Source organism: Bos mutus, chromosome 5 (genome assembly GCF_027580195.1).
Source record: "Bos mutus isolate GX-2022 chromosome 5, NWIPB_WYAK_1.1, whole genome shotgun sequence".
NCBI classification, from domain to species: Eukaryota; Metazoa; Chordata; class Mammalia; order Artiodactyla; family Bovidae; genus Bos; species Bos mutus.
The window spans coordinates 114597453-114619435 of NC_091621.1; the positions used below are offsets into that span (position 1 = coordinate 114597453).

General features: G+C 45.0%; 1 protein-coding gene across 1 annotated transcript in view; it reads left to right on the forward strand.

Annotated features, from left to right (window-relative positions):
* DYRK4 (dual specificity tyrosine phosphorylation regulated kinase 4) overlaps positions 1–21983 on the forward strand; it is a 48631-nt gene that overhangs the window by 3271 nt on the left and 23377 nt on the right. The window contains exons 2-6 of the mRNA XM_070370095.1: positions 6550–6643; positions 9491–9520; positions 18848–18928; positions 19985–20101; positions 21404–21545. Of these exons, the coding sequence (XP_070226196.1) occupies positions 6550–6643; positions 9491–9520; positions 18848–18928; positions 19985–20101; positions 21404–21545 (464 nt within the window). The remainder of the gene's footprint in view (positions 1–6549; positions 6644–9490; positions 9521–18847; positions 18929–19984; positions 20102–21403; positions 21546–21983) is intronic.

Genomic DNA, 21983 nt, shown 5'->3' on the forward strand with positions numbered 1-21983 from the left:
AGAAAAATGAAAAAATCAGTGACCAGGTAAGGGATGCAAAATTCTGGCCGCCTAACAGAGTGTTGATTAGAAGAGAATATTAATTCCAGCAAACTGTAGGCTTTTTAAGGGAGGTCATTGTTAGTCCAGGCTTTCTCCATCCTGCCTGGATACTCTATCAAATGAGGAGGGATTTGATATAAAAGCACAGAGGCCTGAAGATGAGCAGGTGCTGGGAAAGCAAAAAGCCACTGTTTTGAATATTTAAGAGCTCTTGAGTAGAAGAGGGGGTGAGTGTGCTCTTTGTAGCTCTGCAGAGGAGAACAGATGTCAGCAGAGAAGAATAGGTGTCAGCAGAGGAGAACAGGTGTCAGCAGAGAACAGGTGTCAGTGGAGGAGAACAGATGTCAGTGGAAGAGAAGAGGTGTCAGCAGAGGAGAACAGATATCAGTGGAGGAGAACAGGTGCCAGCAGAGGAGAACAGGTATCAGTGGAGGAGAACAAGTGTCAGTGGAGGAGAACAGGTTTCAGCGGGGGAGAACAGGTGTCAGCAGGGAATAGGTATCAAGGGAAGAGAACAGATGTCAGCAGAGAACAGATGTCAGTGGAAGAGAACAGGTATCAGTGGAGGACACCAAGTATCAGTGGAGGAGAAGAGGTGTCAGCAGAGAACAGGTGTCAGCAGAGAACAGGTGTCAGCAGAGGAGAACAGGTGTCAGCAGAGAACAGGTGGCAGTGGAAGAGAACAGGTATCAGTGGAGGACACCAAGTATCAGTGGACGAGAAGAGGTGTCAGCAGAGAATAGGTGCCAGCAGAAGAGAACAGGTATCAGCGGAGAACAGGTGTCAGCAGAGAACAGGTGTCAATGGAGGAGAACAGGTGTCAGCAGAGGAGAACAGGTGTCAGCAGAGAACAGGTGGCAGTGGAGGAAAACAGATATCAGCGGAGGAGAACAGGTATTAGCAGAGAAGAACAGATATCAGTGGAAGAGAAGAGGTGTCAGCAGAGAACAGGTGTCAGCAGAGGAGAACAGGTGTCAGCAGAGAACAGGTGGCAGTGGAGGAAAACAGATATCGGCGGAGGAGAACAGGTATTAGCAGAGAAGAACAGATGTCAGTGGAAGAGAAGAGGTGTCAGCAGAGGAGAACAGATATCAGTGGAGGAGAACAGGTGTCAGTGGAGGAGAACAGGTGTCAGCAGAGAACAGGTGTCAGCAGAGAACAGGTGTCAGTGGAGAACAGGTGTCAGCAGAGAACAGTGTAAGCAGAGAACAGGTGTCAGTGGAGGAGAACAGGTGTCAACAGAGAACACATTTCAGCGGAGGAGAACAGGTGTCAACAGAGAACAGGTGTCAGCGGAGGAGAACAGGTGTCAGCGGAGGAGAACAGGTGTCAGCAGAGAACAGATGTCAGTGGAGGAGAGCAGGTGTCAGCAGAGAACAGGTGTCAGCAGATACCAGGTATCAGTGGAGGAGAACAGGTGTCAGCAGAGAATAGGTGCCAGCAGAAGAGAACAGGTATCAGTCAAGAACAGATATCAGCAGAGAATAGATGTCAGCAGAGAACAGGTGTCAGTGGAGGAGAGCAGGTGTCAGCAGAGAACAGGTGTCAGCAGATACCAGGTATCAGTGGAGGAGAACAGGTGTCAGCAGAGAATAGGTGCCAGCAGAAGAGAACAGGTATCAGTCAAGAACAGATATCAGCAGAGAATAGATGTCAGCAGAGAACAGGTGTCAGTGGAGGAGGCAGGTGTCAGCAGAGAACAGGTGTCAGCAGATACCAGGTATCAGTGGAGGAGAACAGGTGTCAGCAGAGAATAGGTGCCAGCAGAAGAGAACAGGTATCAGTCAAGAACAGATATCAGCAGAGAACAGATGTCAGCAGAGAACAGGTGTCAGTGGAGGAGAGCAGGTGTCAGCAGAGAACAGGTGTCAGCAGATACCAGGTATCAGTGGAGGAGAACAGGTGTCAGCAGAGAATAGGTGCCAACAGAAGAGAACAGGTATCAGTCGAGAACAGATATCAGCAGAGAACAGATGTCAGCAGAGAACAGGTGTCAGTGGAGGAGAGCAGGTGTCAGCAGAGAACAGGTGTCAGCAGATACCAGGTATCAGTGGAGGAGAACAGGTGTCAGCAGAGAATAGGTGCCAGCAGAAGAGAACAGGTATCAGTCGAGAACAGATATCAGCAGAGAACAGATGTCAGCAGAGAACAGCTGTCAGCGGAGGAGAACAGGTGTCAGCAGAGAACAGATGTCAGTGGAGGAGAGCAGGTGTCAGCAGAGAACAGGTGTCAGCAGATACCAGGTATCAGTGGAGGAGAACAGGTGTCAGCAGAGAATAGGTGCCAGCAGAAGAGAACAGGTATCAGTCAAGAACAGATATCAGCAGAGAATAGATGTCAGCAGAGAACAGGTGTCAGTGGAGGAGAGCAGGTGTCAGCAGAGAACAGGTGTCAGCAGATACCAGGTATCAGTGGAGGAGAACAGGTGTCAGCAGAGAATAGGTGCCAGCAGAAGAGAACAGGTATCAGTCAAGAACAGATATCAGCAGAGAACAGATGTCAGCAGAGAACAGGTGTCAGTGGAGGAGAGCAGGTGTCAGCAGAGAACAGGTGTCAGCAGATACCAGGTATCAGTGGAGGAGAACAGGTGTCAGCAGAGAATAGGTGCCAACAGAAGAGAACAGGTATCAGTCGAGAACAGATATCAGCAGAGAACAGATGTCAGCAGAGAACAGGTGTCAGTGGAGGAGAGCAGGTGTCAGCAGAGAACAGGTGTCAGCAGATACCAGGTATCAGTGGAGGAGAACAGGTGTCAGCAGAGAATAGGTGCCAGCAGAAGAGAACAGGTATCAGTCGAGAACAGATATCAGCAGAGAACAGATGTCAGCAGAGAACAGGTGTCAGCGGAGGAGAACAGGTGTCAGCAGAGAACAGGTGTCAGCAGAGGAGAACAGGTATCAGCAGAGGAGAACAGGTGTCAGTGGAGAACAGGTGTCAGCAGAGGAGAACAGGTGTCAGTGGAGGGGAACTGCGTCAGCAGAGAACAGATGTCAGTGGAGGAGAACAGGTATCAGCAGAGGGGAACAGGTGTCAGCAGAGAATATGTGTCAGCGGAGGAGAAAAGGTGTCATCCAGAGAACAGGTGTCAGAGAAGAACAGGTGTCAGCAGAGGAGAACAGGTGTCAGCAGAGGGGAACAGCTGTCAGCAGAGAACAGGTGTCAGCGGAGGACAACAGGTGTCAGCAGAGGAGAACAGCTGTCAGCAAGGAACAGATATCTGCAGAGGAGAACAGGTGTCAGTGGAGGATGCTGTTCAAGATCATTTTCTCCAATCGACATTGATGGAAGTCCAACCATGTGAAGGTTAACAGCTGGATGTGAAATGGGTTGCCTGGGAAAACAGTGAGTTCTGTTCCAGAAATATTCAAGCAGAGATGAGTGGTTACTTGGAATCCTCTTGAGAAGGTTATTCACACCAGCGGTGGGATGAGGGGGAGGAAATAGTTTCTAAAAATTCTTCCAGCTCTTAAGCATCTGTGAATCTGTGGACCATGGAAAGTATCAGGGAGAATTGCATAGAAGCTGAGGAGTTCTCTTTGGCAGAAAAAGTGTGTTAAATACACCATCTCCTGTTTACAGAACTATAAAGGGAGTCCCTGCAAGTTGTATCTTGCCACAATCTCTGCCCTGAATGTGGTCCCTGGGCATAAGGATCTACTGCAGTAGAAATCCTGAAGTTACAACAGATGAATCTCAAAAGATGTATTTCCTTTCTGGGCTTTGAAGTTCGGTCTAGATAGATAATGACTTCCCTGGTGGCTCAGTGGTAAACACCCTGCCTGCTAATGCAGGAGACACGGGTTTGATCCCTGGGTCAGGAAGATCCCCTGGAGAAGGGAATGGCAACCCACTCTAGTATTCTTGCCTGGGAAATTCCATGGACAGAGCAGCCTGGTGGGGTCGGAAAGAGTTGGACAGGACTGAGTGACTAACACTTCTACTTTCATACATAGAGGAAACATTATGTATAAGATTGTTATGCTTAAAATAATGCAGTGCCACTGTTTACAGTCTGTCTTGCCCACCAGGTTCTGAACTCTTTAAAACACGGATTCTGGTTTATTATATGTGATTCTTCTATGCTTGGCACAGTATCTGGCACACGGCGATCTGAACATTTCAGATAAATTAACCTAAGCTGTTTTAGATGTTTTTCCTTTCAGCAAATTCGTACCAAGACATTTCAAATGCAAGCTGCTGTCCTTGTCCCCATGATAAATATAAAACATAAAATAAAATACCAGTTCATCCTTCATGTCCCCAGGAGATTGACAAGATACAAACAGACACATATAAATGGCAACCCACTCCAGTGTTCTTGCCTGGAAAATCCAATGGACAGAGGAGCCTGGCGGGCTATGGTTCATAAGAACGGAAAGTCAGACACGACTGAATCGACTTAACACTAGCACTAACACATGATAATTAACACTAACGCTGTTGACCAAGTGACAAAATGATCTCTATAGACAAAAGTGTTGAAATCCAGAGGAAGGAGATAGTAATGGGCTGTAGAAGCAGGAAAACTCTGACCCATGAAAAATAATAGGAACTTAAAATCTCAGTTCTCAAAGCAGTATTCCTCTGAATAACTTCACAATCGTGATGCTGTCACCACTTATGAGCGTGTCCCCAAGAGCTTATTCCCTGGTGGCTCAGATGGTAAAGAAACTGCCTGCAATGTGGGAGGCCCAGGTTCAATCTCTGGGTTGGGAAGATCCCCTGGACAAGGAAATGGCAACCCACTCCTGTATTCTTGCCTGGAGTACTCCATGGGTAGGGGAGCCGGGTGGGCTGCAGTCCATGGGGTTGCAAAAAGTTGGACGTGACTGAGTGACTAACACTTCACTTCAAGAACTTAATGGCTGGAGTAATTTGCAGAAGCTGTGATAACATTTGCTTTGGTGCCTGATCTGCTCCTATTTTGTGGATTCTTAACTCCCTTGGCTCTTGCTAGAGTGAGGGGCTGAAAAGGGGGCTTCCAAGAGATGGAGTGGAGTCTCAGTGGAGGTCTGCTGACATGACAGGAGATTGATGGTAGCGTGAGAACTCTCTAAGACTCCATCATCCATTTCCTCAAGTCACCACTTTAGCTAGAGTCCATAAACTTATGGGAGTTAGTTTTTCATCTTGCCATGAGTTAATTATTCAGGGAATTGTGCTCAGAAGGAAGAAGGTGTAAATGTGACCCAGTGAAATGCAGAAGAAGCGTGGATCACTTAAGCTACTAAGTGACCATGAATAGGTCCATATTTTAGGAGGAAAGATGCTGGCGGCAGGAGAATGGTTTACTCTGCAGTCAGCAGACAGAGGTGGGGCTTTTTGCTTGATGTCCTGAGCTGCTAACCTCCGTCCTAGCTCCTTGTCCTGCCTTGGCTCTGGTCTCCTTCTGCCATAAGCACGTAAAGACTGATACCCAGTGTCCATGTAGGCCACCAGAAGGGAGACAAGAGGAGCAGTGGTGCCTCAGCCATAATTAGACCTGCCACCTTCTCTTCTCCGAGGTTGCCCAGCATTCTTCCCATCCCGGGGGTGGGGACCATTACTTATACAGTCAGTCCCCTACATGCAAACCAGTTGCCTTCCGAGAGCGCGTTCGCTAAGTCCAACCTATTTGTAAGTCCAGCAAAGTGAGCCTAGGCACCAACTAACACAATCGACTATATAGTGCTACACTGCAATAGCTTTATGATATTTTCGTACAGATAACACATAAAAGACAAAAAATAAACGGAACATTTCTAAGCTTATAGTACAGTGCCTTCAAACATATAATAGGACAGCTGACACACAGGAACAGCTGGCACACTGGCTGGCATCGAGTGACCAGGCGAGAAGAGTTACTGACTGGAGGAGGGAGAGGAGAGGGGAGGTGGTGGAGCTAAAGGATGGTCAACAACAGGAGATGGAGGGCAAGCTGCCGGTTCACTCACGCCTGATGTTGACAGCAGGCTTCTGGTTCCTTGCCAGATTCAATTCTATTGCCCCTCTTGGAAAAAAGATCCAGTGACATCTGGGAAGTAGCTCTTTTTTGCTCATCATAGGTGATGCGGTAGCACTGGACTTGGTTCTGAACGGCTGCTGGAGCCTTTGTGCACTGTTTGACATGCAGGTCCTAAGCCCCCCAAAACTAACAGTGCCTCCCGAAATAAAGAAATTCCCCTTGTCCTCTTCTGCGTCGTGTGTCTCTTCTGTTCTTCAGTTTGTTCATCTTCCTCTTGTCTACATTTGTCCTTTCTCTGGGCCTCCAATTCCATCAGGTCTTCATTAGTAAGGCTCTCATGTTGTACAGCAATAGTCCTGTAAGGTAAAGTCCACAAAAGCACACCCAGCTCTAGAGGACGCATGCACGTGACGATGGACGCCAGACACGTGAACTCACTTCCGTGACTGGATGTGTGAACACACGCTTGCATCTTTGAAAATTCGCAACTTGAAGGTTCCTGTGTAGGGGACTTGCTGTGTTTTACTTCTAATGCCAGTTTACCTTTTCGTCTCCTTCTGCAGGACTGAAATGGATGCTAAAAAGCCAAGGAAAGGCAGTTTGACATCCTTCCCGATGTTGAAAGCAACAAAGAAACAAAATCTCGCCTCTGTGAAGGTAAGGACCCTTGCATTTCATTTGGGAGAAGAAAGGTTTTGTTGTGAAGTTTTGGGGACTCAGGACCCAGTGGGACTGTTGTGCCCTTAGCATATCTGCTGACAGGGGGAGCGGAAGGGGCAGAGCCAGGTCTGGGTGGGCCAGATGGAAAACAAGCTGGATGGCCAGGGTATGGTTTCTTGAACTTGAGGACTTCAAGATAATAATCTAACAGGTGACCTGCGTGTGAGGAATCCTGGGTTAATGTCGCTTCTGCAGCACCTTTTATTCTGCTCTGAATGTTGTTGTTGTTTACTCACTAAGTCGTGTCCAATTCTTTGCAACCCCATGGACTTCCGCCCTGCCCCGTTTATCTGGGCTCAATCCTGGAAGTGTCCTGGTTTCGATCAAATAGCCAAGAACATTTTCAGAAAAGGTCTGTTTCTGTTTTTCCCAGCATGGTCATGCTGTTTTTTTGTTTCACTCTGCCTTGAAAACTAGCAAAATGCCCGGCACTAATATTGTGATGTGGTGACACTGTGACTGCCCTCTGTAAGGTCAACTTCTAAATCAGGTGTATTTTCTAATCTAATGCCTCTAGTATGGATTTTATCACTTACTCACAAGGTCATGTTGTCTGGGATTTTGTTCTGAAAAATTTGCAGCAGACTTTATCCCAGAGCATTCTGGTTTGACTTCCTGAACCCTGCCTGCATCACTGAGTGGGAGGAGCGAGTCCAGCAGCTACCCAAGGCCTAGTGAAGACTCTCCTCTATAGGCCATCACTACCTCCTTCTTACTTTTAGGCCACCTCCTCCAAGCAGTTTTCCAGATTTAACCCTGGCCTTCCCACCTTGGGATTATACTTCATAAAATTGTACCCTAATGGAAAATCCATTGTTCCCCATCCCTACCCCTGCTATTATCATGTACAACAAAAAACATCTTGCATTGTATACATTTGCAAAAGATTTATGAATACCGAAAGCATCTCCTTTGATAAAACAAAAATTAATATAACATATTTGAAACAGTAAATCTACAGCAAATATGACAATATAAGAAAGGTAACAATCTGTTCACATTTTAAAATATGCAAACAGAATGATCTTGGTTGTGATTTTACTTTGGCAAAATTGTTGTGAGTTTTGCGGTTTACATTTTGTGTTTTAGCTGCTTGAGTACTTAGCTTGTTGAGTGTTTAGGTAGCTCCCACAGAAATCTTAGTGGCCAGTACTGTCATTGTCTCCATTTACAGATGGAGAAATTAAGATTCAGGTGAAGTTAACTGGTTCACGGCCATAAACAAGTGAGTGGAGGATAAAATTCAAACCCATATTCTTAACAAGTCTATCCCATGCCTCTTTGATGAGCAATGGCAACTCTGTTATATGTTTCTTCACATATTTATTTAAATTAATTTTAAGGAAAGAAAATTCTGCAGTTACAGTCAAAAAATAACATAAAAAATCACATTCAAGATAAATTGACGTATGTTGTCATTTGTTAACTCACAAATTGACAGCATCATTTAAAAATACTATTTAAATTTATAACTTATGACGGTAGCCTAACAACTGATGCAAACAAGTCTTGAAAAGATTTACATATTTAAATAAACTAATAATAATTTATATTTATTTCAATATTATGGTATTTAATATTATGTTCTAAAGGTAGCATTATAATAATTTAATATGTAAGTATTTTTAAATGTGGATCTTGATAATATTTCAGTCAAGAAAGTTTTTTAAAATGTGGCTTTTAAAATTGATTTCAGACAATGTGGAGGGGGGAGGGATAAATCAGAAGCTTGGGATTACTTACAGACACTACTGTATATAAGATAGATAACCAAAAAGGACCTACTGTATAGCACAGGGAACTCTACTCAATATTCTGTGATAACTTATATGAGAAAGAAATGTATATAAAAAGAAACTGAAAAAGAATGAATATATGTATATGTATAAATGTAAGTTTACATATAATATGTAATATATGTATAACTGAATCACTTTGCTGTACACCTGAAACTAACACACTGTAAATCAACTATAATCCAATAATTCTTTTTAGAAAATTGATTTCGGCTGTCTTTGAGACATGGGTGATGCTCTAGATAGTAATCAGTTCAGTCGCTGAGTTGTGTCTGACTCTTTGTGATCCCATGGACTGCAGCACGCCAGGCCTCCCTGTCCATTACCAACTCTTGGAGTTTACTTAAACTCATGTCCATTCCTTTCAAATAAACAAGCTCACAGCCACTGCTGGGACTGGAGCAGGTTCGGAACTCTGGGCTCTCAGGTGGGGCCGTCCCAGGGGACTTACCTGGGCGAGGCATGGGCAAGGGAGCTCTGCTAACTTCAATTTCCCAATTGATTGGGTGCCACAGAGTATCTCAGCGCACGTGCTGAGCCTTGGAGAGTAGGCACCCTTTCTGCTACTTCTCTTCTGCCGTTGGGCTGCCCCTGTGGCTCAGTGGTAAAGTATCCACCTGCAATGCAGGGGCCGCAGGAGATGCGAGTTCCATCCCTGGGTCAGGAAGATCCCCTGGAGGAGGGCATGGCATCCCACTCCAGTATTCTTGCCTAGAAAACCCCATGGACATAGGACCCTGATCGGCTACAGCCCATGGGGTCACAGAGTCGGACATGACTAAGTGACTAACACTTTCACTTTCACCATTATTTATGGAGTGAACTGATTTTTTTTATGGGGTGAACTTTGAATATAACCATAAGGAGCCAATCTAGAATTGATGGTTCCATGAAACATCAGCACACCACGCAATATAATATCTGTGTTTGGGTGGACTTGGGGTTCTGAAGTACAGTGCTTACCTGCTGTTTCCCACTTTTCTCCTAGAACCCTACTCTTGCTCCTGAGATCTACTTAGTAAGTACCAGTTGTTTTGTTCCGCATTCCCAGGGTGCTCTCAATTTGGGGAGAGAGGAGGACAAAGATTGGAGTTTACTCTCCACTGCTGTGACCAGGACGTGGGGCAAGCAGGCATGGGGGCATGTCTCTGAGTACCGGAATTAATCAGAGCAAGTAGATAACTCCTGTTGAATACTTCTTCAGGCCATGAAAATTAGCGTTCATCTGCTTGACATTGGAGGTGGGATGAGTTGATGTTAGAAATACAGCCCCAACCCCATATGTGTTTCTATATTTGCTCTTCTCAAGTACATTGAGTGAGTCGGCACCTGCATTTTACAGAGGAGGAAACTGAGAACTAAAGAGATTAAGCAAGTTACCTAATAAAGTAATTCTATTAATAAAGGCTGAAATCAGAATTCAGATTTTATTCTATAATTCATTCACGCTTTTTTAAAAATGTTTTTTTATTACTAAATGTTGAGTATATATAAAAGAATATCTAGGGGTTTCCCTGGTGGTCCAGTGGTTGAAACTTCACCTTCCAATACAGGGGGTGCAGATATGATTCCTTGTCAGACAGCCAAGATCCCACCATGCCTTGTGGCTCAAAAAACAAAACAAAACATAAAACAGATACAACATGGTAACAGATTCAATAAAGACCTTAAAAATGGCCCACATCAAAAAATCTTTAAAAAATAATAATAAAAAAAGAATTTCTAAGTATATGTGTCAGGTCTAAAGGATAGTGTACGGTAGGCACTCTTGCATGTTTCCAACGCACAGTTTAAGAAAGATGGCCCCTGCGTGTCCTTCCCCATCTTATTTCACCCTGTCCATTGACCCCCCTGAGATAACCACTCTTTTGAGTTTTACATTTATCATTCCATTGCTTTTCTAAAACTCTGATCCATGTATTGTTTAATTTTGCATGCTTTTATATGTCTTGAATCGTACTGCTCAGTTTTCTCTTAAAGCACACTTTGTAGCTCCGTACTAACAAACACTGGACAGCATTTGACTGGTTTCACTTGGATTGATCAGGTCTTCACACTGATTGGTCAGTGCCTGTGCCTGCCCTTTAGATATGTGAATATTGTTCTTGGGAACCTGTTCATGAATCAATTTCACTGCCATATTCAGTGGTACGGGTGTACTGTACTTCCTATCAGTTTTGATGGGTGAGTGTTTTTTTCCTTATGTTTTTGCCATTAAAAACACTGCACGTCTCCTGGTGCATACGTGCAGTGGTTTCTAGAGCGTGAATTTAGGAGGGGTATGCTGGGTACCAGGGTATGTGAATGCCTTGCGTTACCAGATGACACCAATATTTTCTAAAGCATCAGCATGAATGTACCTGGCCTCTTGTAGGATGTACACGTTTCTGCTGGTACACACCCTTTTTATTCCTTGATACAGTGTGGCTTCTTAGTTTGCCAGTTTAGAAGAAATGACAATATTTTCTTCTATTTTAATTTGCATTTTGATGATTATCATGAGATTGAACCTCTCTCTCTTCATGTGTTTATTGGCCATTGGTGTTTCTTCTTCTGTGGAGTGCCTGGCTGTGCCTGATTTTGCTTAAATTTTTCTTTTGTGTTGTCTTTTTCTTACTGATTTGTAGAATATTTATATATAATACATAAAACATGTGAATAAAATAGAAATAAAATATACATATATTTACTTAATACATAAAAACTATTTAAAGTATTTACTAATCCTTTGCCAGTTATCATCAGTTCAGTTGCTCAGTCGTTTCCAACTCTGCAGCCCCATGGGCTACAGCACACCAGGCTTCCCTGTCCGTCACCACCTTCTGGAGCTTGCTCACATTCATGTCCATTGAGTCGGTGATGCCATTCAACCATCTCATCCTCTGCCGTCCCCTTCTCCTCCTGCCCCCAATCCCTCCCAGCATCAGGGGCTTTTCCAATGAGTCAGTTCTTCCATCAGGTGGCCAAAATATTGGAGTTTCAGCTTCAGCATCAGTCCTTCCAATGAATATTTGGGACTGATCTCCTTTAGGATGGACTCGTTTGATCTCCTTGAAGTCCAAGGGACTCTCAAGAGTCTTCTCCAACACCACAGTTCAAAAGCATCAGTTTTTCAGCACTCAGCTTTCTTTATAGTCCAACCCTTACATCCATACATGACTACTGGAAAAACCATAGCTTTGACTAGACGGACCTTTGTTGGCAAAGTAGTATCTCTGCTTTTTAATATGCTGTCTAGGTTGGTCATAACTTTCCTTCCAAGGAGTAAGCGTCTCTTAATTTCATGGCTGCAGTCACCATCTGCAGTGATTTTGGAGCCCCCAAAAATAAAGTCTGACACTGTTTCCACTGTTTCCCCATCTATTTCCCATGAAGTGATGGGACCAGATGCCATGATCTTAGTTTTCTGGATGTTGAGCTTTAAGCCAACTTTTTCACTCTCCTCTTTCACTTTCATCAAGAGGCTCTCAGTTCTTCTTCGCTTTCTGCCATAAGGGTTGTGTCATCTGCCTATCTGAGGTTATTGATATTTCTCCCAGCAATCTTGATTCCAGCTTGTGCTTTATCCAGCCTGGCCTTTCACATAATGTACTCTGCATATAGGTTAAATAATCAGGGTGACAATATACAGTCTTGACGTACTCCTTTTCCTATTTGGAACCAGTCTGTTGTTCCATGTCCAGTTCTAACTGTTGCTTCTTGACCTGCATACAGATTTCTCAGGAGGCAGGTAAGGTGGTCTGGTATTCCCATCTCTTTCAGAATTTTCCATAGTTTATTGTGATCCACACAGTCAAAGGCTTTGGCATAGTCAATAAATCAGAAGTAGATGTTTTTCTGGAACTCTCTTGCTTTTTCGATGATCCAACAGATGTTGGCAATTTGATCTCTGGTACCTCTGCCTCTTCTAAATCCAGTTTTAACGTATGGAAGTTCATGGTTCACGCACTGTTTAAGTCTGGCTTGGAGAATTTTGAGCATTACTTTGCTAGCGTGTGAGATGAGTACAATTGTGCAGTAGTTTGAACAGTTATATGTGCAGCCGATACCTGGAATAGGAAATGGCAACCGACTCCAGTATTCTTTCCTGGAAAGCTCCATGGCCAGAGGAGCCTGGTGGGCTTCAGTCCCTGGGGTCATAAGGAGTCAGACAGGACTGAACGACTCAGCACAGCACATGGGTACTCAGAAAACACTGTTTACCTTCACCTAGCATAACGACCTCCAAATCCATTCATGTTGCTGCAAGTGGAAAAATTTTATTCTTTTTAAATGGCTGGGTAGTATTCCATGCATATATTTGCCACTTCTTCTTAATCCATTTATCTCTTGATAGGCACTTCGGTTGTTTCCGTGTCTTGGCTATTGTGAGTAATGTTGCTATGAATTCCGGGGTGCATGTATCTTTTTGAATTAGTGTTTTTGTTTTTTGGGATATATACCCAGGAGTGGAATTGCTGGGTCATATGTTAACTCTGTTTTTAGCTTTTTGAGAAGCTTCCCAACTGTTTTCCACATTGGCTGCACCATTTTACCAATAGTGGTATTTTTAAATTATAAAAGAAGCCTGTGTTCATATAAACACACTCCTTTATTTTATTTGGAAAATAAAGGAGTCTCAAAGTTGAGTTTTGGCTGTTGAGTAGGTCTCCTAGAGCTTTGATGAAATAAAAGGAGGTCCTGAAAACTGCCTGATGGCATTCTCCAAGGCCCCATCTTTTTATCTTCCACCCCCTATCCCTCCAGAGGCTTTCTCCAGCCACCTGCCAGGGCCCAGGTCTCAAACAACACAGGAATCCTCTCCAATGCCATGTACCCTTTGAATAAAATCTGTTTTACACTGCGGATTCCTAATCTGGACTCACAGCTCAAGACTGTTAAAGAGACTCCTGTTATATTGGCTCAGAGATCAGTGAGGGGCCACAGAATAATGCATTAAGTTCATAGTCTTAAAGGAAAGTTTCTATTTGTCCTGGTGGATGCAGGCGATCCACACGCTCTTCTTCCTACCTCCTGGGGATGCTGCGGTACAAGGAGGGTTGTCATGGGCGACGGGTGCCTCTTGAGGAAACTGCCAGAGACAAACAAGCAGGAAGTTCATATACTTGTGCAACCTGCCGGTCCTGTGAGTGGGAGCAGCTGTATAGAGATGCCAGTGGTCCTCAGGGTGGTCAGGCCTGGAGCAGCTGGAACCCGGGGTGGATGGCATCTGTGACCTGCTCCGTCTCTTTACCTGGCTTGTCTTGCAAATATCATTTTTTATGTGTGGTGTACTGTGACAAAGATTGAGAAGCCCTGTTCTGAGCAGAGGTTCTGAGTCTTGGTTCTACAAAAAGATGAAGGTTTGCTTTAAGACACACTCCCAGCGGTCACTTGAATGAATCTTATAGACAGATTGGAACTTTGGAGGTTACACCTACCCACTCACCCCCAACTCTGTGCAAATTTCTCACAAATGCTCACCAGGTGGACTCTGTCCTTCCAGTGATGGGGCGCTCACTAGCTCATGAGCTCTAGACTTTAGAAAATCCTTCCTTTTATTATCCCAGAAACTACTTCCCTCTATATTCCACACATTGACCTGACTCTGTCCTGTAGATCACATGTAATAAGCTTTTATTGTGTCCTAAGTAACAGTCTCAGGGAAAAAGCAAGAGAGTTCCAGAAAAACATCTATTTCTGCTTTATTGATTATGCCAAAGCCTTTGACTGTGTGGATCACAATAAACTGTGGAAAATTCTGAAAGAGATGGGAATTTCTTACCTTACCTTACCTGCCTCCTGAGAAATCTGTATGCAGGTCAAGAAGCAACAGTTAGAACTGGACATGGAACAACAGACTGGTTCCAAATAGGAAAAGGAGTACGTCAAGGCTGTATATTATCGCCCTGCTTATTTAACTTACATGCAGAGTGCAGCATGAGAAACGCTGGGCTGGAAGAAACACAAGCTGGAATCAAGATTGCCAGGAGAAATATCAATAACCTCAGATATGCAGATGATACCACCCTTATGGCAGAAAGTGAAGAGGAACTAAAAGGCCTCTTGATGAAAGTGAAAGAGGAGAGTGAAAAAGTTGGCTTAAAGCTCAACATTCAGAAAACGAAGATCATGGCATCCAGTCCCATCACTTCATGGGAAATAGATGGGGAAACAGAGGAAACAGTGTCAGACTTTATTTTTGGGGGCTCCAAAATCACTGCAGATGATGACTGCAGCCATGAAATTAAAAGATGCTTACTCCTTGGAAGGAAAGTTATGTCCAACCTAGATAGCATATTCAAAAGCAGAGACATCACTTTGCCAACAAAGGTTCGTCTAGTCAAGGCTATGGTTTTTCCTGTGGTCGTGTATGGATGTGAGAGTTGGACTGTGAAGAAGGCTGAGTGCTGAAGAATTGATGCTTTTGAACTGTGGTGTTGGAGAAGATTCTTGAGAGTCCCTTGGACTGCAAGGAGATCCAACCAGTCCATTCTGAAGGAGATCAGCCCTGGGATTTCTTTGGAGGGAATGATGCTGAAGGTGAAACTCCAGTACTTTGGCCACCTCAAGTGAAGAGTTGACTCAGTGGAAAAGACTCTGATGCTGGGAGGGATTGGGGGCAAGAGGAGAAGGGGATGACAGAGGATGAGATGGCTGGATGGCATCACTGACTCGATGGACGTGAGTCTGAGTGAACTCTGGGAGTTGGTGATGGACAGGGAGGCCTGGCGTGCTGCGATTCATGGGGTCACAAAGAGTCGGACACGACTGAGCGACTGAACTGAACTGAACTGAACTGAAGTAACAGTCCTTCTGATATTGTCGCTCCCCTCAGACATTTTGGGTGTTTTATTTGTCTTTTAATTTGACTTTTTAAAGAGCAGTTTTACATTTTCTGAAAAATTAAGCGGACAGTACAGAGTTCCCCTAAGCCACTCCATACCCCGTGTCTGTTTCCCCTATTATTATCTTATATTCTTATAGTACTAGTCACAACAGGGAGCCAATATTGATATATTATTAACAAAACTCCATCCACACTTGGGGCAGATTTCCTTGTTTTTTTACCTAACATCCTTAGTCTGTTGCAGGATCCCACCCAGGATATCACATTACATTTAGTTCTGTCTCCTTAAGATAATGATCAAGTGTCTTAACTGGGCTATTCAGTGCCGTCCACAGGCCACCCTCTGCTCCAGCTTAACCAGCGTGAGCCGTGAAGACCTTCAGAGCATGCCCAGATACTGTTTTTTTTCACCCAATGAGCATGTTCCACACCCTCCCTTCCAATAAAGCCTCAGGTCAAGCCACATCCCTTCCAAGGGCCACCCCCTAGATGGACATCTTCCTAGATGGACTGCATTCACAGGGGTCACTTTCTGCTTTGTTGTCACTCACTGCCCATGCTTTTTGTTTGGTATTTAGTTTTGGTTGTGTTTGTAATGTACTTTAAAAAATAATTTTATTTATTTGTTTTTGTCTGCACTGGGTCTTCACTGCTGCACAGGCTTTTCTCTAGTTTCGGTGGGTGGGCTTCTCCTCGCAGTGGCTTCTCTTGTCGCAGAGCATGGGCTCTAGGTCACTCAGGCTTCAGTAGCTGCAGTTCCCAGGCTCTAGAGGATCAATAGTTGTGATGCTTGGGCTTAGTTGCTCCGAGGCATGTGGGATCTTCTTGGATCAGGGATCGAACTGTGTCTCCTGGGATGGCGAGCAGATTCTTTACCACTGAGCCACCAGGAAAGCCCTTGTAATGTTCTTTTAATTTATCCAGTCTTCTCCCAGCTAATCCTCAAAGCCAACTTGTCACCACTGTTGATGGCTAATCCCCAGGAAATTATTTGTTGAGAAGTTGGGACTCAGATTCGCAACTGCAGTTTTTGCTCAGATAGCATCATTGTCCATCCAGTTGGCAACCAAATCCTGCATCTGGTACATGTTAGCCCATTAAATTAGCTTTGTCTGAGGCCATGGTCCATGCTTTATGTAGCCCCCTCTTCTTTAGACCATGTCCCTTTTCTAGGAAATCAAGATGAACTGTTCTAAATAGTCCCATCAGGGACTTCCCTGGTGATCCAACGGTTGAACCCCAAACTCCCAAAGCAGGATGCACTGGGTTCCATCCTTGGTTAGGGAACCAAGATCCTGAATGCTGCACAGTGTGACAAAAAGATAATAATAAATTGGGGACTTCTCTGGTGGTCCAGTGGTTAAGACTCTGCACTTCCAATGCAGCAGGCAGAGGTTCAGTCTCCGGATGAGGAACTAAGGTCCCACATGTCGTGCCAAATTTTATTTTTTTAAAGTAGTCCCCATCACGACAAGTCTGTGGAGGGCTTAGCTGTGCTGGGTTATATTAAGTTGAAGTATCATACCCAGTTTCTATTTCACTGTGGCCCGGATACCAAATTTTATGGATGTGGATCTGGCACAGGCTATGTCTCAGTTTTTGGACATCATGAGAAACGTTGGGCTGGAAGAAGCACAAGCTGGAATCAAGATTGCCAGGAGAAATATCAATAACCTCAGATATGCAGGTGACACCACCCTTATGGCAGAAAGTGAAGAAGAACTAAAGAGCCTCTTGATGAAAGTGAAAGTGGAGAGTGAAAAAGTTGGCTTAAAGCTCAACATTCAGAAAACGAAGATCATGGCATCCAGTCCCATCAATTCATGGGAAATAGATGGGGAAACAGAGGAAACAGTGTCAGACTTTATTTTTTGGGGGGCTCCAAAATCACTGCAGATGGTGATTGCAGCCATGAAATTAAAAGATGCTTACTCCTTGGAAGGAAAGTTATGACCAACCTAGATAGCATATTCAAAAGCAGAGACATTACTTTGCCCACAAAGGTCCGTCTAGTCAAGGCTATGGTTTTTCCAGTGGTCACGTATGGATGTGAGAATTGGACTGTGAAGAAGGCTGAGTGCCGAAGAATTGATGCTTTTGAACTGTGGTGTTGGAGAAGACTCTTGAGAGTCCCTTGTACTGCAAGGAGATCCAACCAGTCCATTCTGAAGGAGATCAGCCCTGGGATTTCTTTGGAAGGAATGATGCTGAAGCTGAAACTCCAGTACTTTGGCCACCTCATGCTTGACTCATTGGAGTTGACTCATTGGAAAAGACTGATGCTGGGAGGGATTAGGGGCAGGAGGAGAAGGGGACAGCAGAGGATGAGGTGGCTGGATGGCATCACCAAGTCGATGGACATGAGTTTGGGTGAACTCCGGGAGTTGGTGATGGACAGGGAAGCCTGGCATGCTGCGATTCATGGGGTTGCAGAGTTGGACATGACTGAGCAACTGAACTGAACTGAACTGAAGAAAGAGCTGGAAACAGAACCCGTGGGCTCAAAGAGCAGAACCTAGATTCAAACTATAATGTGTCTTTGCTAAACTTGAGTCATTTTGGTGCCACCCTCATGCTTTTTGCCATATCTACATAGTCCTCACACTCTCTTTTTCACTTAAATTTTAGTTCCATCCTATATAATAACAACCACCAAATTACAGGTTTAATGTGCTAGTTATAGTTTTTTAAATGAGTATTAAAGTAAATGCATAACCTTTAGGTAACTGTGATCTGTTATGTTGGGCTTCCCTGGTGGCTCAGTGGTAAAAGAATCTGCTTGCCAATGCAGAAGACATGGGTTGAATCCCTGAGTCAGGAAGATCCCCTGAAGAAGGAAATGGCAATCTACTCCAGTGTTTTTGCCTGGGAAATCCCATAGACAGTGGAGCCTTGTGGGCTACAGTTCATGGGGTCACAGGGTCAGACATGACTTAGTAACTAAAAAACCAAAAATTTGTTGTGTCACACACCTGCACTGTGAGCTTACTGCCCTTTAGTGGGCCACGGCTCTGCTATTTGGTCTTTCCCACCCCACCTCTTTCTAGAGGTGAGGTACACTCTGATCAGGTCATTGGTGTCCAGACTGGGCTCCTATATTCTGGTAGGTTCTGCTCAGGTACCTTCAGAGCCACTCTGAGGGGAAAAGAGGTTCTGGGCAAGATTATAGACATTTTCTTCTCTTTAGAAAGAGCAGCTCTGCTTTTATGTCCTCCCATGTCCAAGGCACCTGGTTAAGATTTTATTTGAAGAAAGGATTCTGTGAAATTTTTTTAAGTGTAAAAACTCTTGGGCAAGCCAATTCAGGATAAGCACTGGTAGAAAGATCATTTGTTTTGGTATTTGTTCATTCATTCATTCATTCTGGCCTTTGCGCCTCTCAGCTCTTCCTAGCTTGGGGGTCAGGAGAGCTGGCTTTGTGTGTATCCCATTTATTGTAATGAAGCAAAATAAGCACTGGGCACTGACGATGACACCGAGTTGCATGTTATTCCAATTCTCTCTCACTGGGTCCAGGTTGAGAGTAAGCCTTTGCTTCAAATCCAGAAACCACCTTCCAAGGTCACGAACTTCAGGATGACCCAATTCTTGAATAAGGTAGGAAGTGATGCTTCAGGTCTTTTCTCTAGCAGCGGATGAGGGGAGGTGGGTGGCTGGGGATGGCCTTTAACAGGCATTTTTGGATCAACTCAGCATAGCTTGATGAACATGCTCTACCCGCATCATCACACCCCATCTCTGCCCAATTTTAAATGTTGCTTCACTGATAGACTGTGTGTGTGCATGCTCAGTCACCTCAGTTGTGTCTGACTCTTTGTACCCTCATGGACTGTAGCCCACCAGGTCTTCTGTCCATGGGATTCTCCAGGCAGGAAGACTGGAGTGGGTTACCATGGCCTCCTCCAGGGGATCCTCCCAACCTAGGGATTGAACCTGGGTCTCTTATGTCTCCTCTGTTGGCAGGCAGTTTCTTTACCACTACCGCCACCTGGGAAGCTCCAACATCAGACTACCTCTCTCCTAATCAATCAGTCAATGCAGGGGAGAGCAGGGATCTAGGTGGACAGGTCAAGTCAGTAGTGTAGAGGAGCTAGAGGACTTCCTTGGTGGTCCAGTGGCTAAGACTCTGAGCTTTCAATACAGGAGACCCAGGTTTGATCCCTGGTCAGGGAACTAGGATCCCACATGCTTCCTGGCATGGCCATAAGAAGTATATATATTTGTTAGAAGAGTTGGGCACCTGTACTGCCCCGAGGAAGGTTTGCATTATACAGCAGGAAGAACTTCCCCTGGTCAGGGTGGTGAGATATTGACATGATAATAATAATGGCTAACGTGTCTGGAATATTCTACATAGATTATTTGGTTTATCTCACAGAAGCCTTGTGAGCTAAATCCCAGTTTTATCCCCATGGCAGTGCTGAGACAGTTGAAGCTTACAGAAGGAGTCAGTGTGACTGTCCAGGGTCTGCAGTTAGAAGGTGTAGGAGCAGGGATTTGAACCCAGAGCCCATCTGCAGGACCATTCCACTTTTTTCTCCAAGAATTTCAAAGGCAGATTTTGCCTTAGATTTGGCTCATCCTTGCTCTGGGGAGGGTGCTTGGAACACTGGGTCCCCCAAGGTTTCTGTAACTTACCAGCTTCTCCTGTAGAACACTAACACCAGCTTCACATCGCTGCCTTTCGTGGACACCAAGGGGAAGAAGACCATGGTGAACTTCCCACACATCAGCAGTAAACTCCCACTAAAGCAGCCCTTGCTGTATCAGGTGAGTCGGGAGCAGTGGGTGTGGCCTGGGGCAGGCAGGTGAAAAGACCTTTATGCTTTCAGTTCAAGTTCAGAGAGGTCTAGGATGGAGGGAAAAGACCATCTTGAGCTGAAGAGTTGGGTTCCGGTCCTGTTCACCTTCTTTACAATGAACGTGCTCAGTCGTGTCTGACCCTTTGTGACCCCATGGACTGTACTCCACCAGGTTCCTCTGTTCATGGGATTCTTCAGGCAGGAATACTTGAGTGGGTTGCCATGCCCTCCTCCAGGGGATCTTCCTGACCCAGGGATCTAACCCCCATCTCCTGAGTCTCCTGCATTGCAGTCAGATTCTTTACCACTGTGCCACCTGGGAATCTCCCATACTACACTTGATCTTAGCCAAAAGGCTGAGAAGTGATGAATGTAATGTTTATAATGAATGTAAACTTGAACAGTAAGTCGTCGACTTTCTGTATTAAACAGACTCATGATAGGACTGTCAGGGGGATTCACTGAAAAGTGAAGTGTCGAGTGTATTAATGGTAGAAACATGTATAAACAGTACAAAACGTTGGTTTTCCTTCCGTGTCCCCTAATTGTTTTGTGTAAGGACCAAATGAGATCTCGTGAGAAAGTGCCGAGTTAAAGAGCTGTTATATGCACCGATGTTCAAGTGTTTGTGCTCTTGGGCAGGTCATTTTGTCTAGTCAGGAACTGGCCTTCTCCAGGTCAGTAGGAAAGAACCATTCCCATCCTTCCTGCAGGAAGATGTCCTGGGGTTGTCTGCTGCAAACTGTAACGTGCGGGAGTTTCACGGAGAATATGGAGAGTCAGATGGGTCCTTCCTTTGAGAGAAAGATTGTTAAAACCTACTGTCACTTCTTTTTCATTAATTTATTTTTCAGTTATACTGAGTTTTCAATGCTGTGCAAGGTTTTTTTTTTCAGCTGTGGCAAGCAGGGGCTACTCTTCCTTGCTTTGATCCATCTTCTCATTGTGGTGGCTTCTTCTGTTGCGAGGCACAGGCTCTGAGTGCACTGGCTTCAGTAGTCATGGCTCCAGGGGTATAGAGCACAGGCTCTGCGGCATATGGGATCTTCCCAGACTAGGGATCGAACCCTCATCCCCTGCGTTGGCAGGCAGATTCTTAACCACTGGACCACCAGGCAAGTCCCCCTACTGTCTTGCAATCACCGTTTTTCTCCCTGGAGAGAAAAAGCAGAGTCTGGCTGGCTAGGGCTATTCTTGGTCAGACCCGTGGTTTAGGACACCCAGAAGTCGCCCAGAGAGTCCTTGATTGCGAGTGTCTTTCCTTGAACAGGAGAGTCCAGCTCACTGTCAGAAGTCTTCTGAGCTCAAGCCTTCTGAGACGGTCTTCCCTTCGAACGTGAAAACCCAAAACGCCAAAGCAGAGGAGAAGCCGCCGAAGAAGCACAAACACAAGGTCCCTCTGACAGCGGCAGGTGTGGCTTTGGGTCAGCGGCGTGCTGGGGTGGGGTGGTCGTGATGTCCCTCCGGGCCACGTCACTTACTGGGCTGGTCCTGGGTTGGCCAGAGAGTTTGGTCGGGTTTTCCTCTACGAGGTTATGGAAAAACACTAACTTTTTTGCCAACTGAATACGTCAGGGCAGTCCGAGCGAGGGTTGGAAAAGAATTTCCAGACACAGAGCATTTCAGAAGGGGGTGAGTTTATTAAGAACAAAGAGCAGAGGTAATGTGGGCACTTCACACATAGGCCCGTCTCCCATACATCTGCGTTTCCTCGTGAAGTTCCTTCTCTGACTCTTCAGCAGTTTGTCAAAGAATGTGATGTCCCCCCACCTCATCCCTCATCCTGGTTTACCTGCTCTTAACACTGTTTCTCTCTCTCTAATATGACACAATTTAATGCCACCAAATTG